The 16,397-nt window shown below is 38.8% G+C and overlaps 1 protein-coding gene across 6 annotated transcripts in view; it reads left to right on the plus strand.

Moving 5' to 3' along the window:
* The window catches only part of LOC104598294 (CMP-sialic acid transporter 4-like), a 91,602-nt gene that overhangs the window by 42,509 nt on the left and 32,696 nt on the right, over positions 1-16,397 (plus strand). For all 6 annotated transcript variants that reach the window (XR_735344.3, XM_019197948.2, XM_010260293.3 and 3 more), the window contains 6 exons: positions 10,101-10,160; positions 10,283-10,405; positions 10,861-10,938; positions 14,394-14,463; positions 15,950-16,057; positions 16,201-16,334. Coding sequence is in view for 5 of the 6 variants with exons in the window: in XM_019197948.2 (XP_019053493.1) it covers positions 10,101-10,160; positions 10,283-10,405; positions 10,861-10,938; positions 14,394-14,463; positions 15,950-16,057; positions 16,201-16,334 (573 nt within the window). In the remaining variant the exon portion in view is untranslated. The remainder of the gene's footprint in view (positions 1-10,100; positions 10,161-10,282; positions 10,406-10,860; positions 10,939-14,393; positions 14,464-15,949; positions 16,058-16,200; positions 16,335-16,397) is intronic.

Below are 16,397 nucleotides of genomic sequence, written 5' to 3' on the forward strand. Positions count from 1 at the left end.
CAACCTAATATAATAAAAGAGCGGGTGCCACCAGGCCCAGTAATCTCTTCCTCTTCTACTTCGTATTCTTCCATGATAACTGCTAGTCTGACTTAAGAGAAGGTTTTTTATTCGCAGATCTGAGATTTTGCTCTTTTTTTTCCTGAGAATGTCAATTGTGACTCGAGGCTGAAAGAAGGCTTGGGGCTGTTTGATTAAACCTGCAACCCATTTATTTTTCCTTTTTTTTTTCTTTTTCTGCTTGGTTGTAGTACCAAGAAACAACCATGCTTTGGTGGCCGATCACTACTGGTGGAAGTAACGTATAAGTGGTTTACTAACCTCAGCATCTCTGCTCTAGTGGATTGTGGGATCTGTATGACTGCTGGGGGGTGTTCCAAATGCAGTCTTCTTGGTTGCATGATATATGTGACTGCCAGAGGTCAGTTCTCTGTTACAGGTTACTGATGAGGCTGTGCAGAACTGTTTTTGACTATGTATTGAAGGGTTTACAGATATGGAAGTAAGGCCCCGTTCGCTTTTCGGTAAGTTACTTACCCGGGTAAATGCAATTACCTGGGTAAGTTTTTCCTGGGAAACACTTACCCAGGTAAAAGTATTTACCCATGTTCTTTTATTTCCCAAGTAAAAAAAAGGAAATGACCATTTTAACCATAAAAAATTCATTATTAAAAGGGGCATTTTTGTCCCATTCAAGTGTTGGAAACTTTCCCCCCAAGTGGGAAAGTTACTTACCCACCTAGGAGATGGGTATCACTTACCCTTACCCGGGTAAGTGATACCCAGGAAAATAAACTTTCCCTGGTCCCCACATTAATCTGAAAAAGGAACATGGGATTCAAAAAAAAGAATGCCCTCTCAAAATCCAAAAAAAGAACACCCCCCAAGTTTCATTCCTGTAAAGGCATGTTTGAGTGTATTTTGAGGGTGTACAGGGCTGGAAGTGAATTGCAGACTTATTTTAGATTGGATTTATGAACTGTTAGCATGCAGAACCTATTGGACTTCTTATTATCCTGTTTTGGTTTGTAGAGACCTGTTTTTGCCTACTGATTGCTGATGGTGATGTGGACTAATGTATGGACATCAGATTGAGTCAGATCAGATCTCTAAGTTGGTGGGTGTGACCAATTACCGAAGTTGTGAAGTCTGTGTAGACTGTCACAGTGTTGGTGTTTATAGTAGAATAGTTATTGAAGTGCAAAGGCTGCTTTGATACGTGTGAGCAGGAGTGGACGAATTGGTACCCCTCTTGGTATGGTTCAGAGGAGTAAAGTGGTTGCTAGTATTAAATGGAAGAATTGGTAAACCTAAGGAGAGTGGATGAGCTCATGATACGTGTGAGCAGGAGACTTATATGATTATGTCTTGGATGCTCTTATCTATGCAGCCAACCTTTAGGAAGAATTCTATGTGGGCCAAAACAGCAAAGGAGATTTGGAATCAGGCCAAGGCAACAAACTTTAGCTTGTAGAATTGCTGAACAAAAGCACTATGCACAGGTTTATTAACTACAGGTGGAATCTTTAGCTTGTAGAATGGGTGAGAAGAGTCACTCCACATTATCAAAAGGAAACAAATTTCATTTATTGCCTGGAAGAAATGAAGCTCTACAATGTCTAGAAAATTCACAAAATTCACATTATAGACTACAAATTGGTATAAACTTGAACATATTAGGAAATAGGAGCCTCAAGGGTTTAAAATTAAGATGATCCAATCTAGAACTCCAAAAATAGGTTCTAGATTTTTAGGACATTGATTACTAAAAAATTGACATGATTGCAAAGTAGACAACTTGAATCCAGATCCCGGAACACAAAAAATTGGGGAAAAAGTCTCTTTACAAATAGAGTTTTTGGTAACATAGCTTATTGACAATAAATTAGTAGATGACAACATGAGGCTCCGTTTGTGAAGATTGCGAATACGAGTTTTAGAAATACAAATATGGACTGTGTATACAAGGTTTTGCACTGAACATATTTGTATTTGCACTCTTCCCAAATGGAGCCTGAAGAACAAATGATAACATAAGATTAGAACCTGAATTTGATGTCTTCCTTTCTAGAGGTAGAAGAGAGGGATCCCATTCGCTTAGGGTATAACTGGCTTTGCTCAAGCATGTCTAGCAAGTATATCCCATTCGCTTTATGACCACTCCCAATCACCTTCTGGGACTTTAGGTCCTAAAAAGCACAATAAGAAGGAAAAAAGGTTATGCAACAGTTCAAAGATTTTGTGAAAATACTAGCAGATAGTATTCACGTATAACCTCCCTTTTCTCCTCAAGTGCCTTCGGTTTCATTCCCACATTAGCAAAATGATCAACAGGTGCTGCTCCTGAATCTATACTTTTCTCCTACTCTCTTCATTGCTAACCATAATATATGCTTGTGATAGTGAGACATCATCCTTGGTTAAAATATTTTTCCTAGTTATATCATATTCAGGGTCGAATTCTATCAAGAAATCAAACACCCTGTTTCTTTCCACAAGTTTCCTACATGTTTCAACATCCTTTTTATCCCAAACCACTGCCTCCATTAAGTCAATCTCTTGCCAAAGTGATTCCATCTTAGAGTAGTATACAGCTGAAGGTTTCTTCCCTTGCCATAATATATTCACATCATTCTCCCATAAGTAATGCTAACTCTGGTTGTATTGAGTTCACCAATCACCATATAAAAGTATAGTTCTCCTGCATCCACTTCTCATAGGAGGGATCATCCTCCTTTGGCTTCTTCTTACTACCTGAAATATATCCCCACTTCCCTCTACTGCATACATGAATCCTTACTGACTGTGATGGTGTGACCAAACTAGATAATTTGTTCCATCAAGTTTCACAGTGGTCATAGCCAGGAGAGGGTCTATAGAAGCTCCCAAGCCCAGTCCAGACATTGTCCCCTGCTTGTTCTCTACTCCAGAGTTCTCCATAAGTCCAATACTTCTAAATAAAATATTCAAATAGTAAATATGGATTACTGAAAACAAATAAGCTAATTGCTGACCTGAACAGGAACCAAAAAATAGGGTTTCACTTCACCCTGCAACCCAGGAGAAATTTGGAAATTGCAGCTGCTCCTTAGGGGTACCCCAAAACTCTGTTTAGCTTGAATCGATCTCAATCAGGGTCCAAAAACTACCCTTTAAACCCTGAGCGCCAGGTTCAAAGCACCGCTAGGACCCTCAATTGGAAATTCTCCAGTTGGTTAGGATTTTGCAAAAAATCTCCAAGGAGCAATCTTGGGCAGCAATCTGAATTGAAAAAGCTCTCTAGAACCCTCTACCAACCAGGCCGAATGAATCTCTAAATAATCAACAGCTTAACTCTCCATACACACTGTGTATGGGATTAAAAGAAGGAAGAAAAGAAAGGTAGGGTTTGCTCTGATACCAAGAAGAAAGTTGAACAGTAAAAATGCTGTGAATATTAAAAGAAAAACAACCAAAGGAAGAAAGAACAAAGCAAGTAGAGGAAGAGAGAGAGATGAGAGAAGAGGGAGATGAAGAGTTCAGTCCATCGTAATTCCCTTCAGCCCTATCAATTTGTTTTATTAATTGTGAATACTAACTGTAAATGGAACTACATGAATGCTCCAATAGGGCTCCTGAGTTGGTAAACAATAAAAAGAAATAAAAGATGGCTCATATACTTGAGGCCTGTTAGCGTAGGGGTATTTCTGTCTTTATACCTTGATCGATGTTGCTGATCTGTAATGTTGTGTTGAAACATGTGCTCTTAACTTAAGTAAGGGCACATAGGTCTTTTCAGTCATGTTTAATAATAATATAAATATTTACTGGCCGACTGGGAGAAGTCAGGTTGACTCTTTCAGTTCGAACCAGAATTCTCTCTTTCTCTTTTTCTGTATCACTTTTTCTTCTTCTACATCACTGAACTCAGTCAGGCCGAACTCTAAGGCAGACCTGAATTGTAACATGGTGTCAGAGCTAGGTTAAATCTACCTTAGTTTCTGCTTGCCTAGGGTTCATTCTCTGCGCACCCTATCTAGGGTTTTCCTCTTTTTTTTTCTGTGTTCGATTGGAGATAAGGGAAAGGGCTGAAAAGGAGTGGTCGCCCTCTTCCCTTGGGGGTCTCTATGCCTCCAGTCAGGTCGTATGTTGCTGTGATTTCTGAGATCGCCCTCTCCTAGTAGAGGAAGAATAGAGGGCCGAACTGTGTGGGCAGTGGCTGTTGTGTGTGAAGCGGCTGTTGTGTGTGGACTGCTCTCCTGCTCGCATGGGTGTTACTTCAGCGATAAGGTAAGAGATTTCAGTGCATGATATCTGTTATGGATTAAATAGGAGGTGTGTTTCAGACCATTTGCTAGGGTTTCGGCGAGTAAGTTCTAGGGTTTATGCTGGTTTCTTTGTGCATTTTGAAGGAAGAGATATGATCATATAGTGGTGAGATTTCAGGTAGTTGTAGGAGTAGGGTTTGTGGTGTGAGCACACTTTACAGCAACAACAAGTGCTGAAATCAGTGTGACAGGTGTGATCTAGGGTTTGTGGTGTAAAGAGCACACATTCCAGCAACAATTAGTGCTGCAATCAGTGTGACAGGTGTGACCTAGTGGTGTGTAGTGTGCAGATCTCAGTGATAATAGAATTCAGCAAGTGTGCAGAATTGGTGATAACATAATGGGAGACAATAATGATTATAAACCTAGTGTGATGGTGCCTACAGACTACCTGAATGTTCAGATGACCTCCATTAAGTTAAATGGAGAGTGCCTTGGGCTAAATCCGTTGAAGTCTTTCTGAAGGCAAAGAAGAAGGTAAAACACATCAAAGAGGAGAAACCCTCCTTTGACTCTCACGAGTATGAAGACTGGGAGCAAGAGGACGCTCAGATCATCACATGGTTGTGGAACAGTATGGAACCCAGGATTAGTGTGAACTTCATGTTCCTTGATACTGCCAAAGATGTGTGGGACCATGCGAAGAAATTGTATTCGGGGCAGGAGAATACAACCAGGGTTTATCAGCTTTATCAAGAGTACTTTAATCTGCAACAGGGCAATCAGAGTCTTGAGGAGTACTATGCCAACATGAGGAACATACGTAATGAGTTGAATGTCTATCATCCTCTCACTTCTGATGTCAAGATTCAGCAACAACAGAGAGAGCAGCTTGATGTGACTAGATTTTTGGCAGGACTAAAGTCTGAATATGAACCAGTACGGGCTCAGATATTAGGGGGATCAGCTCTTCCGTCCCTAGAAGAGGTATTTGCTCGACTTCGGAGGATTTCTATTGGATCTACTGAGAACTCTAATATCTCAGATAGATCTGCTTTTGCTGCATTGAGAGGCCGTGGTGGTAGAGGTGGAGCTCGGGGAGCTCAGTCTGGCCGTGGTGGTGGTAGTGGTTCTGCATATGGCCGAAGTGGCAATGGTGGGTCTACTTATAATCGTGGTGGTGGTTGTACTGGGAGCAGAGATTCAGGGGGAGCCCGTGGTAGAGGACGTAGCTCAAGCCCGAGGAAGTGCACTCATTTTGGTATGGATGGACATACCATCAACTATTGTTATGATTTACATGGTCCTCCCTCAACCTGGGCCAATCATGCCGCGACTGGTGACTCAAGTTCCAGCTTTAGACAGGAGAATCATTCATCTGACCAGTTGCCTCCTACATCCACAGATGGTCCCATGAAGGAGATGGTGAGTGTTCCCCGTGATGAATATGAGAGGTTTATCCAATCACAGCAGAACACGGCGACTTTTGCTCACTCAGGTATGGCTTGTCTGGCATCTACACCCAATCCCTGGATCATTCACTCTGGAGCCTCCGATCACATGACTGGAACTCTAGGTGTGTTTTCCTCCTTATCTCATTGCTCAACATCACAATCTGTCACCCTTTCTAATGGTTCCACATCCTCAATTTGTGGTGTTGGTAATGTTGACCTAGATCCTATATCCCTCTCATCAGTTCTGTTGTTCCTAAATTGCCTTTTAACCTTATGTCTGTTAGTAAGCTGACCAAATCACTTAACTTTTCCATTACCTTTTATCCTTCTATGTGTGTCTTTTAGGATCTCAAGACGGGGATGAAGATTGGTGGAGGGCATGAAGCAGGTGAACTGTATTATCTTGACGGTGGTGGTGGTAGAACTTCAACAGCTCTCCAGTCATCTCTTTCTCCTCTCTAGTGGCACTGCCGATTTGGTCATCTGTCGCTCAAAGTCTTGAAGTCCTTGGTTTTGTCCTTGAGTCAGCTTTCTGTTTTGGATTGTGAGTCGTGTCAGTTTGGGAAACACCATCGTGTTCCCTTTAGTTCTAGGGTTGATAACCATGTGTCGAGTCCGTTTTCTTTAGTTCATTCAGATTTTTGGGATCCTTATAAAGTAATGTCATATAATGGATACAGATATTTTGTCATTTTTGTGGATGATTTTTCAAGGATGACGTGGCTCTATTTAATGAAAGAAAGAAGTGAATTGTTTACCATTTTTCAAAAATTTTATGCTGAAATTCGTAACCAATTTGGTATCCACATCAAAGTTTTTCGTTCTGATAATGGCCGCGAATATTTATCCTCATCATTTCAGGAATACCTGGACCAACACGACATTATACATCAGACCTCGTGTACCTACACCCCACAACAAAACGGGGTGGCTGAGAGAAAGAATCGCCATCTCCTTGAAACAGCAAGATCCCTAATGCATCACATGCATGTTCCCAAACCTTTTTGGAGTGATGCAGTGTTTACCTCTTGTTTTCTGATTAATCGGATGCCCACGTTCATCCTTGATGGCCAGTCTCCGTTTTAGGTCTTGTTTCCCACTTTGTCTCCGTTCCCTCTTACGCCGTGAGTCTGTTTTGTCCATAATCTGGGTCCCGGGAATGACAAGTTTGATGCCCGTTCTCTCAAGTGCATCTTCCTTGGCTATTCTCGGACCCAGAAAGGGTATAGGTGTTACCATCCTGGTTCTCGATGGTCCTTTGTGTGTGCTGATGTCAGTTTCTTTGAGTCTACTCCGTTCTTTTTGGGGTCTGGTGATGCTTCTTTCTCCTCATCACCTCCTCCTCTTCCACTTCCCGTTGTTGATCCTCCTCCCTTTGTTTCAGTCGTAACCAAATCCTTGCCTCCGGTGCCACCACCTGTTGAACGCCCACCTATCCGTCATGTGTATACACATCGCCCACGTGCACCAGCTACTACTCCGGCTACATCTCCGTCGACGGATCCGGCACTTGACCCCCACTTAGCATCTGAGATTGATCTACCCATTGCTTTGCGGAAAGGGAAACGTACTTGCACCCTTCATCCCATTTCTAATTATGTTTCTCTTACTCACCTTTCCGCTTCCCATCGCCAGTTTGTTACCTTGTTATCATCAGTTATTGTTCCTAAAGATGTCTAGGAAGCCCTTGCCTCTCCAGGGTGGTGCCGTGCCATGGAAGAACTCTCAGCCCTTCATCATAATCATACTTGGGACCTCACTGCTCTTCCTCCTGGGTAGCAAGCTGTTGGTTGTAAGTGGGTTTATACGGTTAAGTATCTGCCTGATGGTAGTGTTGAACGCCTGAAAGCACGATTAGTTGCAAAAGGGTACTCCCAAACCTATGGCATTGACTACACAGAGACCTTCTCACCGGTTGCTAAGATAGGGTCAGTTCGTGTTGTGATCTCTCTTGTAGCCATGTATGAGTGGCCACTATATCAGCTTGATATCAAGAATGCCTTTTTGCATGGTGACTTACTCGAGGAGGTCTACATGGAGCAACCTCCAGGGTTTGTTGCTCAGGGGGAGGATGGTAAGGTGTGCAGACTAAGGAAGGCTATATATGGGCTTAAACAGTCTCCTCGAGCATGGTTTGGTAGGTTCAGTGAGGTGGTAAAGAAGTTTGGCATGAAACAGTGCAAAGTTGACCATTCTGTATTTAGTCATGACTCTCCAGGAGGAAAAATACTGTTGGTGGTGTATGTAAATGATATTGTTATTACTGGGAATGATAACATTGGTATTGACAGGCTGAAGACTTATCTGCAGGATCACTTTCAGACAAAGGATCTGGGTAAAATGAAATACTTCTTGGGGATAGAGGTAGCGAGATCCAAGTGTGGGATTAACCTGTGCCAGAGGAAGTATGTGCTTGATTTGCTGGAAGAAACAGGCTTGTTGGGTGCCAAACCAGCTGAAACACCCATGGACACAAATACTAAGCTAAGCAGTGATATGGGTGAAGTGTTTGAAGACCCTGGCAGATACCGACGACTTGTGGGCAAACTGAACTACCTAACCATTACCAGACCAGACATCTCATTTGCAGTTAGTGTGGTAAGCCAGTTCATGCAAAAACCTCTGATTCCTCATTGGAATGCGGTTCTGAGAATTGTGAAGTATCTAAAAGGGGCTCCAGGTCGCGGTCTGATATACAAGAGTGGGGGAAAATTTGAAATAGAAGGGTATTCTGATGCTGGTTGGGCTGGTTCTATGTCTGATAGGCGGTCTACTACAGGCTATTGCATGTTTCTAGGAGGTAACCTGGTGACATGGAAAAGTAAGAAGCAGACGGTTGTGGCAAGAAGCAGTGCAGAAGCAGAATATAGGGCTATGGCGCATACCGCTTTTGAATTAGTGTGGCTAAGGAACCTTCTATAGGAAGTAGGGTACAACATTAACACTCCAATGAAGCTCTATTGTGATAATCAGGCTGCAGTTCAAGTCTCCTCTAATCCAGTGTTTCATGAAAGAACCAAGCACATTGAGGTTGACTGTCACTTTGTGAGGGAGAAGGTGCTGAATGGAGAGCTAGACACTACACATGTTAATACAGGAAATCAGTGGGCTGACTTATTTACAAAAGGCTTGAGTCGGGGAAGAGTGGACTACATATGTAACAAGTTGGGAGTATATGATATATACTCACCAGCTTGAGGGGGAGTGTTAGCGTAAGGGTATTTCTGTCTTTATACCTTGATTGATGTTGCTGATCTGTAATGTTGTGTTGAAACATGTGCTCTTAACTTAAGTAAGGGCACATAGGTCTTTTCAGTCATGCTTAATAATAATATAAATACTTACTGGCTGACTGGGAGAAGTCAGGTTGACTCTTTCAGTTCGAACCAGAATTCTCTCTTCTCTCTTTCTCTCTTTCTCTCTTTCTCTCTTTCTCTTTTTCTTTATCAGCTTTTCTTCTTCTACATCACTGAACTCAGTCAGGCCGAACTCTAAGGCAGACCTGAATTGTAACAAGGCCCAATACAAGAAAGAAACAACTTAGAAATAAAACAATAATAGGAGCAAGTTAAGGTCCATCTGGCCCAATCTTTCTACAGATTCCATATATAACACAAAGGAATGATAAAGGAATTTGCATTTTCATTACTCATCAAGCAAAGGATAACCACAAGAGGGGATAGACACTAATCTTTACATTTTTATTGGAGCATCCCACCAGTATTACTTTATCCTCATAGTGGCTTCTCAGTAAAACTGTAAAAGCTTTGATCTTTTATAGAGTAGGAAAGGTTGGGGAGTTCATGGAGAAAGAAAAATATTTTACAATGGAAAAGGCCCCAATATATCCATAGACCTTACTCTCAAGTCTTGACCTTCAAATTTTAGGAAAACATCCTTTGGTCAACGAGGTAGTGCTTCTTCAATCCGCTGCTATACTTTTTTTCTTTGTTCAATACATTTTATTTTTAGTATAAAATAATGCTGCTTGATTGTTTGTCACTAGACAGGTGTTGGTTTTGGAGTTTTTTGTGAACTCTAACCCAATCCATTTTTGTGGCTTTTCTGGCTTGGCTCCCCTTTTTTCTCCCTTCTATGTTGGAAGCTATGGCTTTTGGTTCTCTTTTAATTAATAAGGTGCTATTATAAAAAGAAGGTGGTTTTTCTACCAATGAGAGAACAAAACTATTATTAATATTTCATACTGTTGTTGTTGTTTTATCATATGAAGAGTACTTGGATTTTCCTACTTCTCTACTTGTTAGATTTACATGTAGACATGTTTCTAAATTTTGTTCAAATATAAGGATATCCTTATCTCTCGTGATAGGTTTTTAGTGTCTTTAGGCGTCAGGGTATTTCATGTAAATTTTCTTTTGAGGATTGCAAACATTTGCAGGTTTTGGTTATTGCTGTTCTGTTAAAGATGATTATGAGACGGCGATTTTCCATAATTCAGGTTAGCTTGAAATTCTAAATGATCTCCTTTTGATACATTTGGTCTTTTAACCATCCAATTGGCAAACTAATTCAAATGAATCGGTGTCTTATTACATATTCCAATTCATTATTTTGTGACAGTGGGAGGCTCTGGCTCTGTTGCTCATTGGAATTAGTGTTAATCAGCTCCGGTCACTACCCGAGGGTACAACTGCTATGGGTCTTCCAGTTGCAACTGGTGCATACCTATATACGTTGATCTTTGTAAGTAATATACTGCATAATCTTTTTTGGAACCGAGGTTGGTATCATGAGTTTATTGTGGATCTAGATTCTATTACTAGCCTGGTGTTAAAAGTTAATGCCCACTTTGGTGTAAGTCTCCTCTAAAGTTGTCCACTTGAAGTTTTGTGATCAATGTATTACCATCACATTCGGATGTTCTTAGTGTTCTATTTTAGTGTATAATCTAATTCTCAAATGCTCAATTCACTTTGTTAGGGTAGTTATCTTGCAAATAATCATCAAATAGTTCATTGCATTTTATATGTTTATATACAAATAAAATGGAATCAATAAGCTTCTTGTTTGCATTTCATATGCAAGTGGCTTAACTGATATTGGTCTCTGTTTTTTTGTCAAAAAGAAAAAAAAAATCTCTGATAAACTTTGTAAAAGATTTTGGAGATAATGCTTAACAATGGCTATTCACATTACAGGTTACTGTTCCATCTTTGGCTTCTGTTTACAATGAATATGCATTGAAGAGTCAATTTGAGACAAGTATTTATCTTCAGGTGATTCTTCAGTACTATCTAATGTGCTTGAGGCCTGGTGGATGAAAATAACCTGGGGCTTCATGGTATTGTGGTTGGATCTGTTAAGAAAATAATCTCCACTTATTTATAATATGCTTCGTATTTTTCTTCCTATTAGTCCATTGGCCTGGATTATTTGTATTTGCTTTCCAAAGAAATCAACTTTGTGATTCAGATGAGTGTTTTGTTGCTTGATCTTAGGGAGAAACTAGAGAAAGCGTAGATCAGAGAGAAAATGGGAACAGAAAGGATTAAATATCATTTCATTTCGTATTTTTCTTCCTATTAGTCCATTGGCCTGGATTATTTGTATTTGCTTTCCAAAGAAATCAACTTTGTGATTCAGATGAGTGTTTTGTTGCTTGATCTTAAGGAGAAACTAGAGAAAGCGTAGATCAGAGAGAAAATGGGAACAGAAAGGATTTCTAATAGAATTCAGTCCTTCTATTGACAACATCATTAGTTTAAATATCATTTCATGAAATTACATGTTTACCCCTGATTAAAGTAACTCACACAATTCCATATATCTCAACATCCCCCTCTAGCTGAGCATAGATATTAATCATGTCCAGCTTGCTAAGACTCTCCAATAACTGAGTTTAAGATATTGATCATGCCATTTTACGTTTCTAAGCTGCACAAATCAATTTCCCAAAGCCTTTAAAAAATCTGGCGGTCTGTACTCTATTGTTCAGCCCTCTAAGTACTGTTCAAGGCACTAGTCAGTGTTGCATGGACATAGGAGTTGGGATCCAATGTGTATCCCAGAATCTGAGTCAGAAAGATGAGAAAAAATGGACTTGTAGCCACATCTATGGAAAAGTAGATACTATTAAAATGATTCATATTGAATTCAAACATTATAACATAAAAAATTGTAGCCTTTGTTTCTAATTGATGTTTGATGCAAAAAATGGATTCACCTTGTATATTAACTGTTCATTTGTTCAATAAGCTAGGAAATAAAAAGGAAATGTTATGTAGAAGTGCCCTTGGAGAATCCGTGGAGTGTTAGACTCAAGAGCGTGTCTGACACAACGCACCATCTATTTAGGAGAGTTCATGCAAAGCACTATAAAGAAGAGAACTTAAGTCTTTCATATGAAAAGAACTATAAAGAAGAGACTTAAATTTCTCAAATTCATTCATCATCCCTAGTTAACAACATATCATCAACATAAATTAGGAGAACTGTAACACACTAAGGCTTCTTTAGACAAAAAGAGAGGATCTGTGGAACTTTGACTGTATCTAACAACAACAATGACATCTCTAAATTTCTCAAGCTAGGTTGGGGAGCCTGTTTCAGTCCATATAACGACTTCTTTAGTTGGCAGACAAGAGCGGGATCACTACAGTATCCTGGAGGGGGTATCAAATATGCCGTCTCCTTTAGCTGACAAATAGAGCCAAGGGAACACAAACTATAGTAGTTTTGACAACTGGGGCAAACGTTTCTTACCATATTCCTATGTGTACCCCTGAGCAATAAGATGAACTTTGTATCTAAGGAACCATCAGACTTCAGCTTGATGGTGTAAACCCATCGACTCCCAATACTAAAAGCATGGCTTGATGAGTAAGAATATGTATAGAGTACAATAAGGACTATAATGATATAATACATCAAAAAGCTCCTCATAAGATATCATGAGTAGCACCAGAACACTTCTTGATGACAGATAGCTTTCTTAGCCCTCAGAAAAGACGTTTGGAATACTCCTTGTGGATCTTAGGCCACAACAGAAGAATTACATTTGTGCACACCATCAAAACTTCTGCTACTTTGAACCACAATCAAAGGGCTTCAACAGAGATTTCACATGCATGGTTAGTAATATTGACAATATTTGGCGAAATATCACTAAAATATCCTCATTTTCTAGGTGGCAATATGGAAACTTGGTATGCAAAATTTCTCTGATTTTTTGCCAATATATTGGCGATATTTCAGATTTCATTGATAGACTATATATTTAAAGTTTAAATTTTTAGAATATTATTAAAAATTTCCATATTTCAGTAAAATCATTGTAATTGTTTAAAAATATTTTCCTAAAAGAACCAATAGGAAATTGTGATAATTGGCTTTTTACTTACCAAGTCACTATAATTCACTATATTTCCATATAACCACAAAAGTGTATTCTCAATCTAATAAAAAAATATAGTAACAATAAAGACAAAAGTTACGATGCCAAGTAATTGACATATATAAGAAAAGAAGATGGCTAAAGACCAAAAGGGAGTTGAAGAGAATATACCTATTACATGTGGAGACTCTATAACTTGATTTATCTTATTAGTATAGTCCTTGTTGTACATTACTTATGCTTATTCTTCTTTTCTCTTTCAGCCCTATATGGGCATTCTTGTAATTGTACATATCTTTTAATATATAAGAGACTCTTTGAGGTGGGAGTCATTCATTCTTGACACCTCTAAGATTATTCTTGTTCTTCTCTCTATTCAGACAAGAGTGTTGACATTACAGTCTTGTAATTTCTTTCCTGTTTGATTTATACAATTCTTAGCTATGGTTTTTCGAGTCTTATATGTGCAATTATATTTCTTCTAATGATCTCTTGTTCTAATAACTAATTCCATGTTTCTACAAAACTTTTCTAATTTCTTAGATTCTCTATCTTAGTAAAATTAGTGAAATATCTCTGAAGTTTCTCCAACTCTACTTGGTGAAATGTTCATCACTATCTAATTTACAAACCATGTTCTCATGAAGCCCTACCAGATTCAATCACCACTTCAGATCATAAAGGAAGCACTTTTGTCTTATGATGAAAGAAAAAGAACGAAAAAATAGAAAGAGAGGCTGATCAAATGAGGTTGAGTTGTTGTTCCACCAACAATCTATTCTCTTCAATTCAGGCATAAAGAAAAGAGGAAGATGATGAAAGCTAGTCCTTTCTATGGCAGATAATGCTCTGTTGCCATGTCAATTGTCATAGGAAGACTAAAGGAAGGAAGGGAAGTCATTGAGAGAGAAGAAAACGTGATAAGAATCCAATGATTAGGGTGTGGTAGTGCCTGAACCCCTTTTATGTTAGAGTGGTTAAAATAAAGTTAAATTATAATAGTTCCCTTGTGCCTAAAGTACATATAGAACTAATACTTCTGACACATACTATGATATTGGGTCCACCATGCATGTAGATTATCTACCTTGAGTTTTATCACTCCCCCCCCCCCCCCCTTTGAACTTTTACTTGCCCTGTTAATCCCACCAATCAAATTTCAAGTGATTATGCAAATATTAAGTTAGAATTGCTATATCCAATATTGTCATTACTTTTCCTGGGAGAGTGGACGTTTGGAAACTTGGTGTGGATTTGCTCAGTTTTATTTTTTACATTTTTTAATTTTGAAGTTCAGATGTAACAAGACATGATAGATAACAATTGGCTGGTTTGCAGAATTTATTTTTATATGGATATGGTGCTATATTCAACTTCATAGCAATTCTTGGAACTGCCATTTTTAAAGGTACGATGAAACTAACAATTCTGGTTTGCAGGTATCTTTGACTGATCCAAAGATATCTTGTCCTTTCTGAAACTAGTAAACGTATTAGTAGTTTGTTATGTACATATGTGTATGGATGAAAGAGGCCTATGAAGCTTTTCAATTTATTTTCATTTAGGTCTGTTTAAATCTTTACTGAATTAATAGAGAAGCAGTGCTTTCATGTAAACAAACTTTAGTCCATTAAGGCAGTGTTGGAAGTTCTTTTCCTGGTATTACCTGTTTCATATCAGAACTCTGTCTAGCCAATATCACATTGTATTTTTTTTAAATTTTTTATAATTGTAGTTGATGTACATTTTCAGCAGAATTTGTACAATTCTGTAGTCCTTAGTTTCTATAATCAGCTTGAGGGGGAGTCTAGAGATTATAGGTCAAATGGGCCTTAGTTTCTTTGTTTTTCTTTAAGTTATGTTTATGACTTGTGTTAGTAGGTAGTGGGCCTATTTTTCTTTTTTTTATTGTTTTTTTATTGCTATCTTTAGTGATGGACGCCCTACTAAGGGCACTTGTGTAGTTCTTATTTTTTACGACAAAAGAATAAAAGAGATCCTTGGTGTTAAGGGCCCGTGAATAGGATCTCGTCACAGGTCGGTTAGCGGAAACTTCTTGTTTTCCCTTGTTTCTCCCTTTTCTCGAGGAACCTATCTTTAGCGCCCTAATGGTGATTTGTTAAAGAGACCACCAACTCTCCTCTGCTCTTTCTTGACTGAAAATATCAATAATTTTATTGAATATCATCTGCTCCTTTAAATAGGAAATTACAAGAAGATAAGAGTCCTTCTTTAGGAAAACTTCCTAATAAATAGGAAATAATAATGCTACTGCCTAATGAATAGGAACACTGAATTTACATAAGAGATAAGATAGGAACATTGAATTTAGCTAAGAGATAAGATAGGAACACTGAATCTAACGCCCATCACTGCTGCTGTTTGTGGCTGTATTTCTTTCCAATAAAAGCATCCACAACATTACTCCCCTCCTGGACTAAGAGCTTGTCCTCAAGCTCTAATTCAGGATAGGTGTCTTGAAACACAGTCAAAGGAATCTAGGTAGCTTCAGCCAATGGTAAGCTGGCCCATTCCACCAGAACTTCAACAACTCCTCAATTGATTCTGGAGCGAACAATAGATTGAGGCTGGAAAATGATTTTGCCCTCCTTCAAAGGTGGTAATGAGGGAACACTGATAGGAGGAACACCCTTAAACAGCTTGAGCAAGGAAATGTGGAAAACATCATGAATCCTACTGTGCTCTGGAAGTTCCAGCTTATATGCAACCTCACCAATTCGCTGCAAAACCTTGAAAGGCCCATAGAACTTAGGAGCTAATTTAGGAACAGCCCTGTGGCTTGCCGGTGGGATCTACAACTATTATTACTGTCTAAATAAAATAGAATGAGTTGTAGAATTAATGATTGGCTTCTCTGACTTGAATGTTTCCAGGTCCCAATAGCCTTGATATTCTGCAAGGACACTCAAAAGCAACTATATTTTTAATATGCAACAATGCAGCACAAGGCATTTTGTCCTCATTTTTCTTTAAATATGCAGGTTTGTTTTATGTACTTTTATTTTATAAAGTGTTTTGGCATTTTTAAAGCAAATCCTATTTTTCAGACTATTGATCATTATTTCTGAAAAAATTATATTCCTTATACCCATTGTAATTGGAAGTTTTTACTTAATGCCTGCAGATACAATTTTGAAGAAATATTCATCAACTGTTGCCACAATATTTACAGGCATAGCATCTGCTACATTATTTGGCCATACTCTAACTGTAAATTTTGTTTTAGGAATATCTATTGTGTTTATCTCAATGCACCAGGTAATTAAAGGAAGACAACTATTTCTTAATTTTCTTTTCACTTGAATTATATTTTGGGGCATA

This window comes from Nelumbo nucifera, chromosome 7 (genome assembly GCF_055504915.1).
Source record: "Nelumbo nucifera cultivar China Antique chromosome 7, China Antique-T2T, whole genome shotgun sequence".
Lineage (NCBI taxonomy): Eukaryota > Viridiplantae > Streptophyta > Magnoliopsida > Proteales > Nelumbonaceae > Nelumbo > Nelumbo nucifera.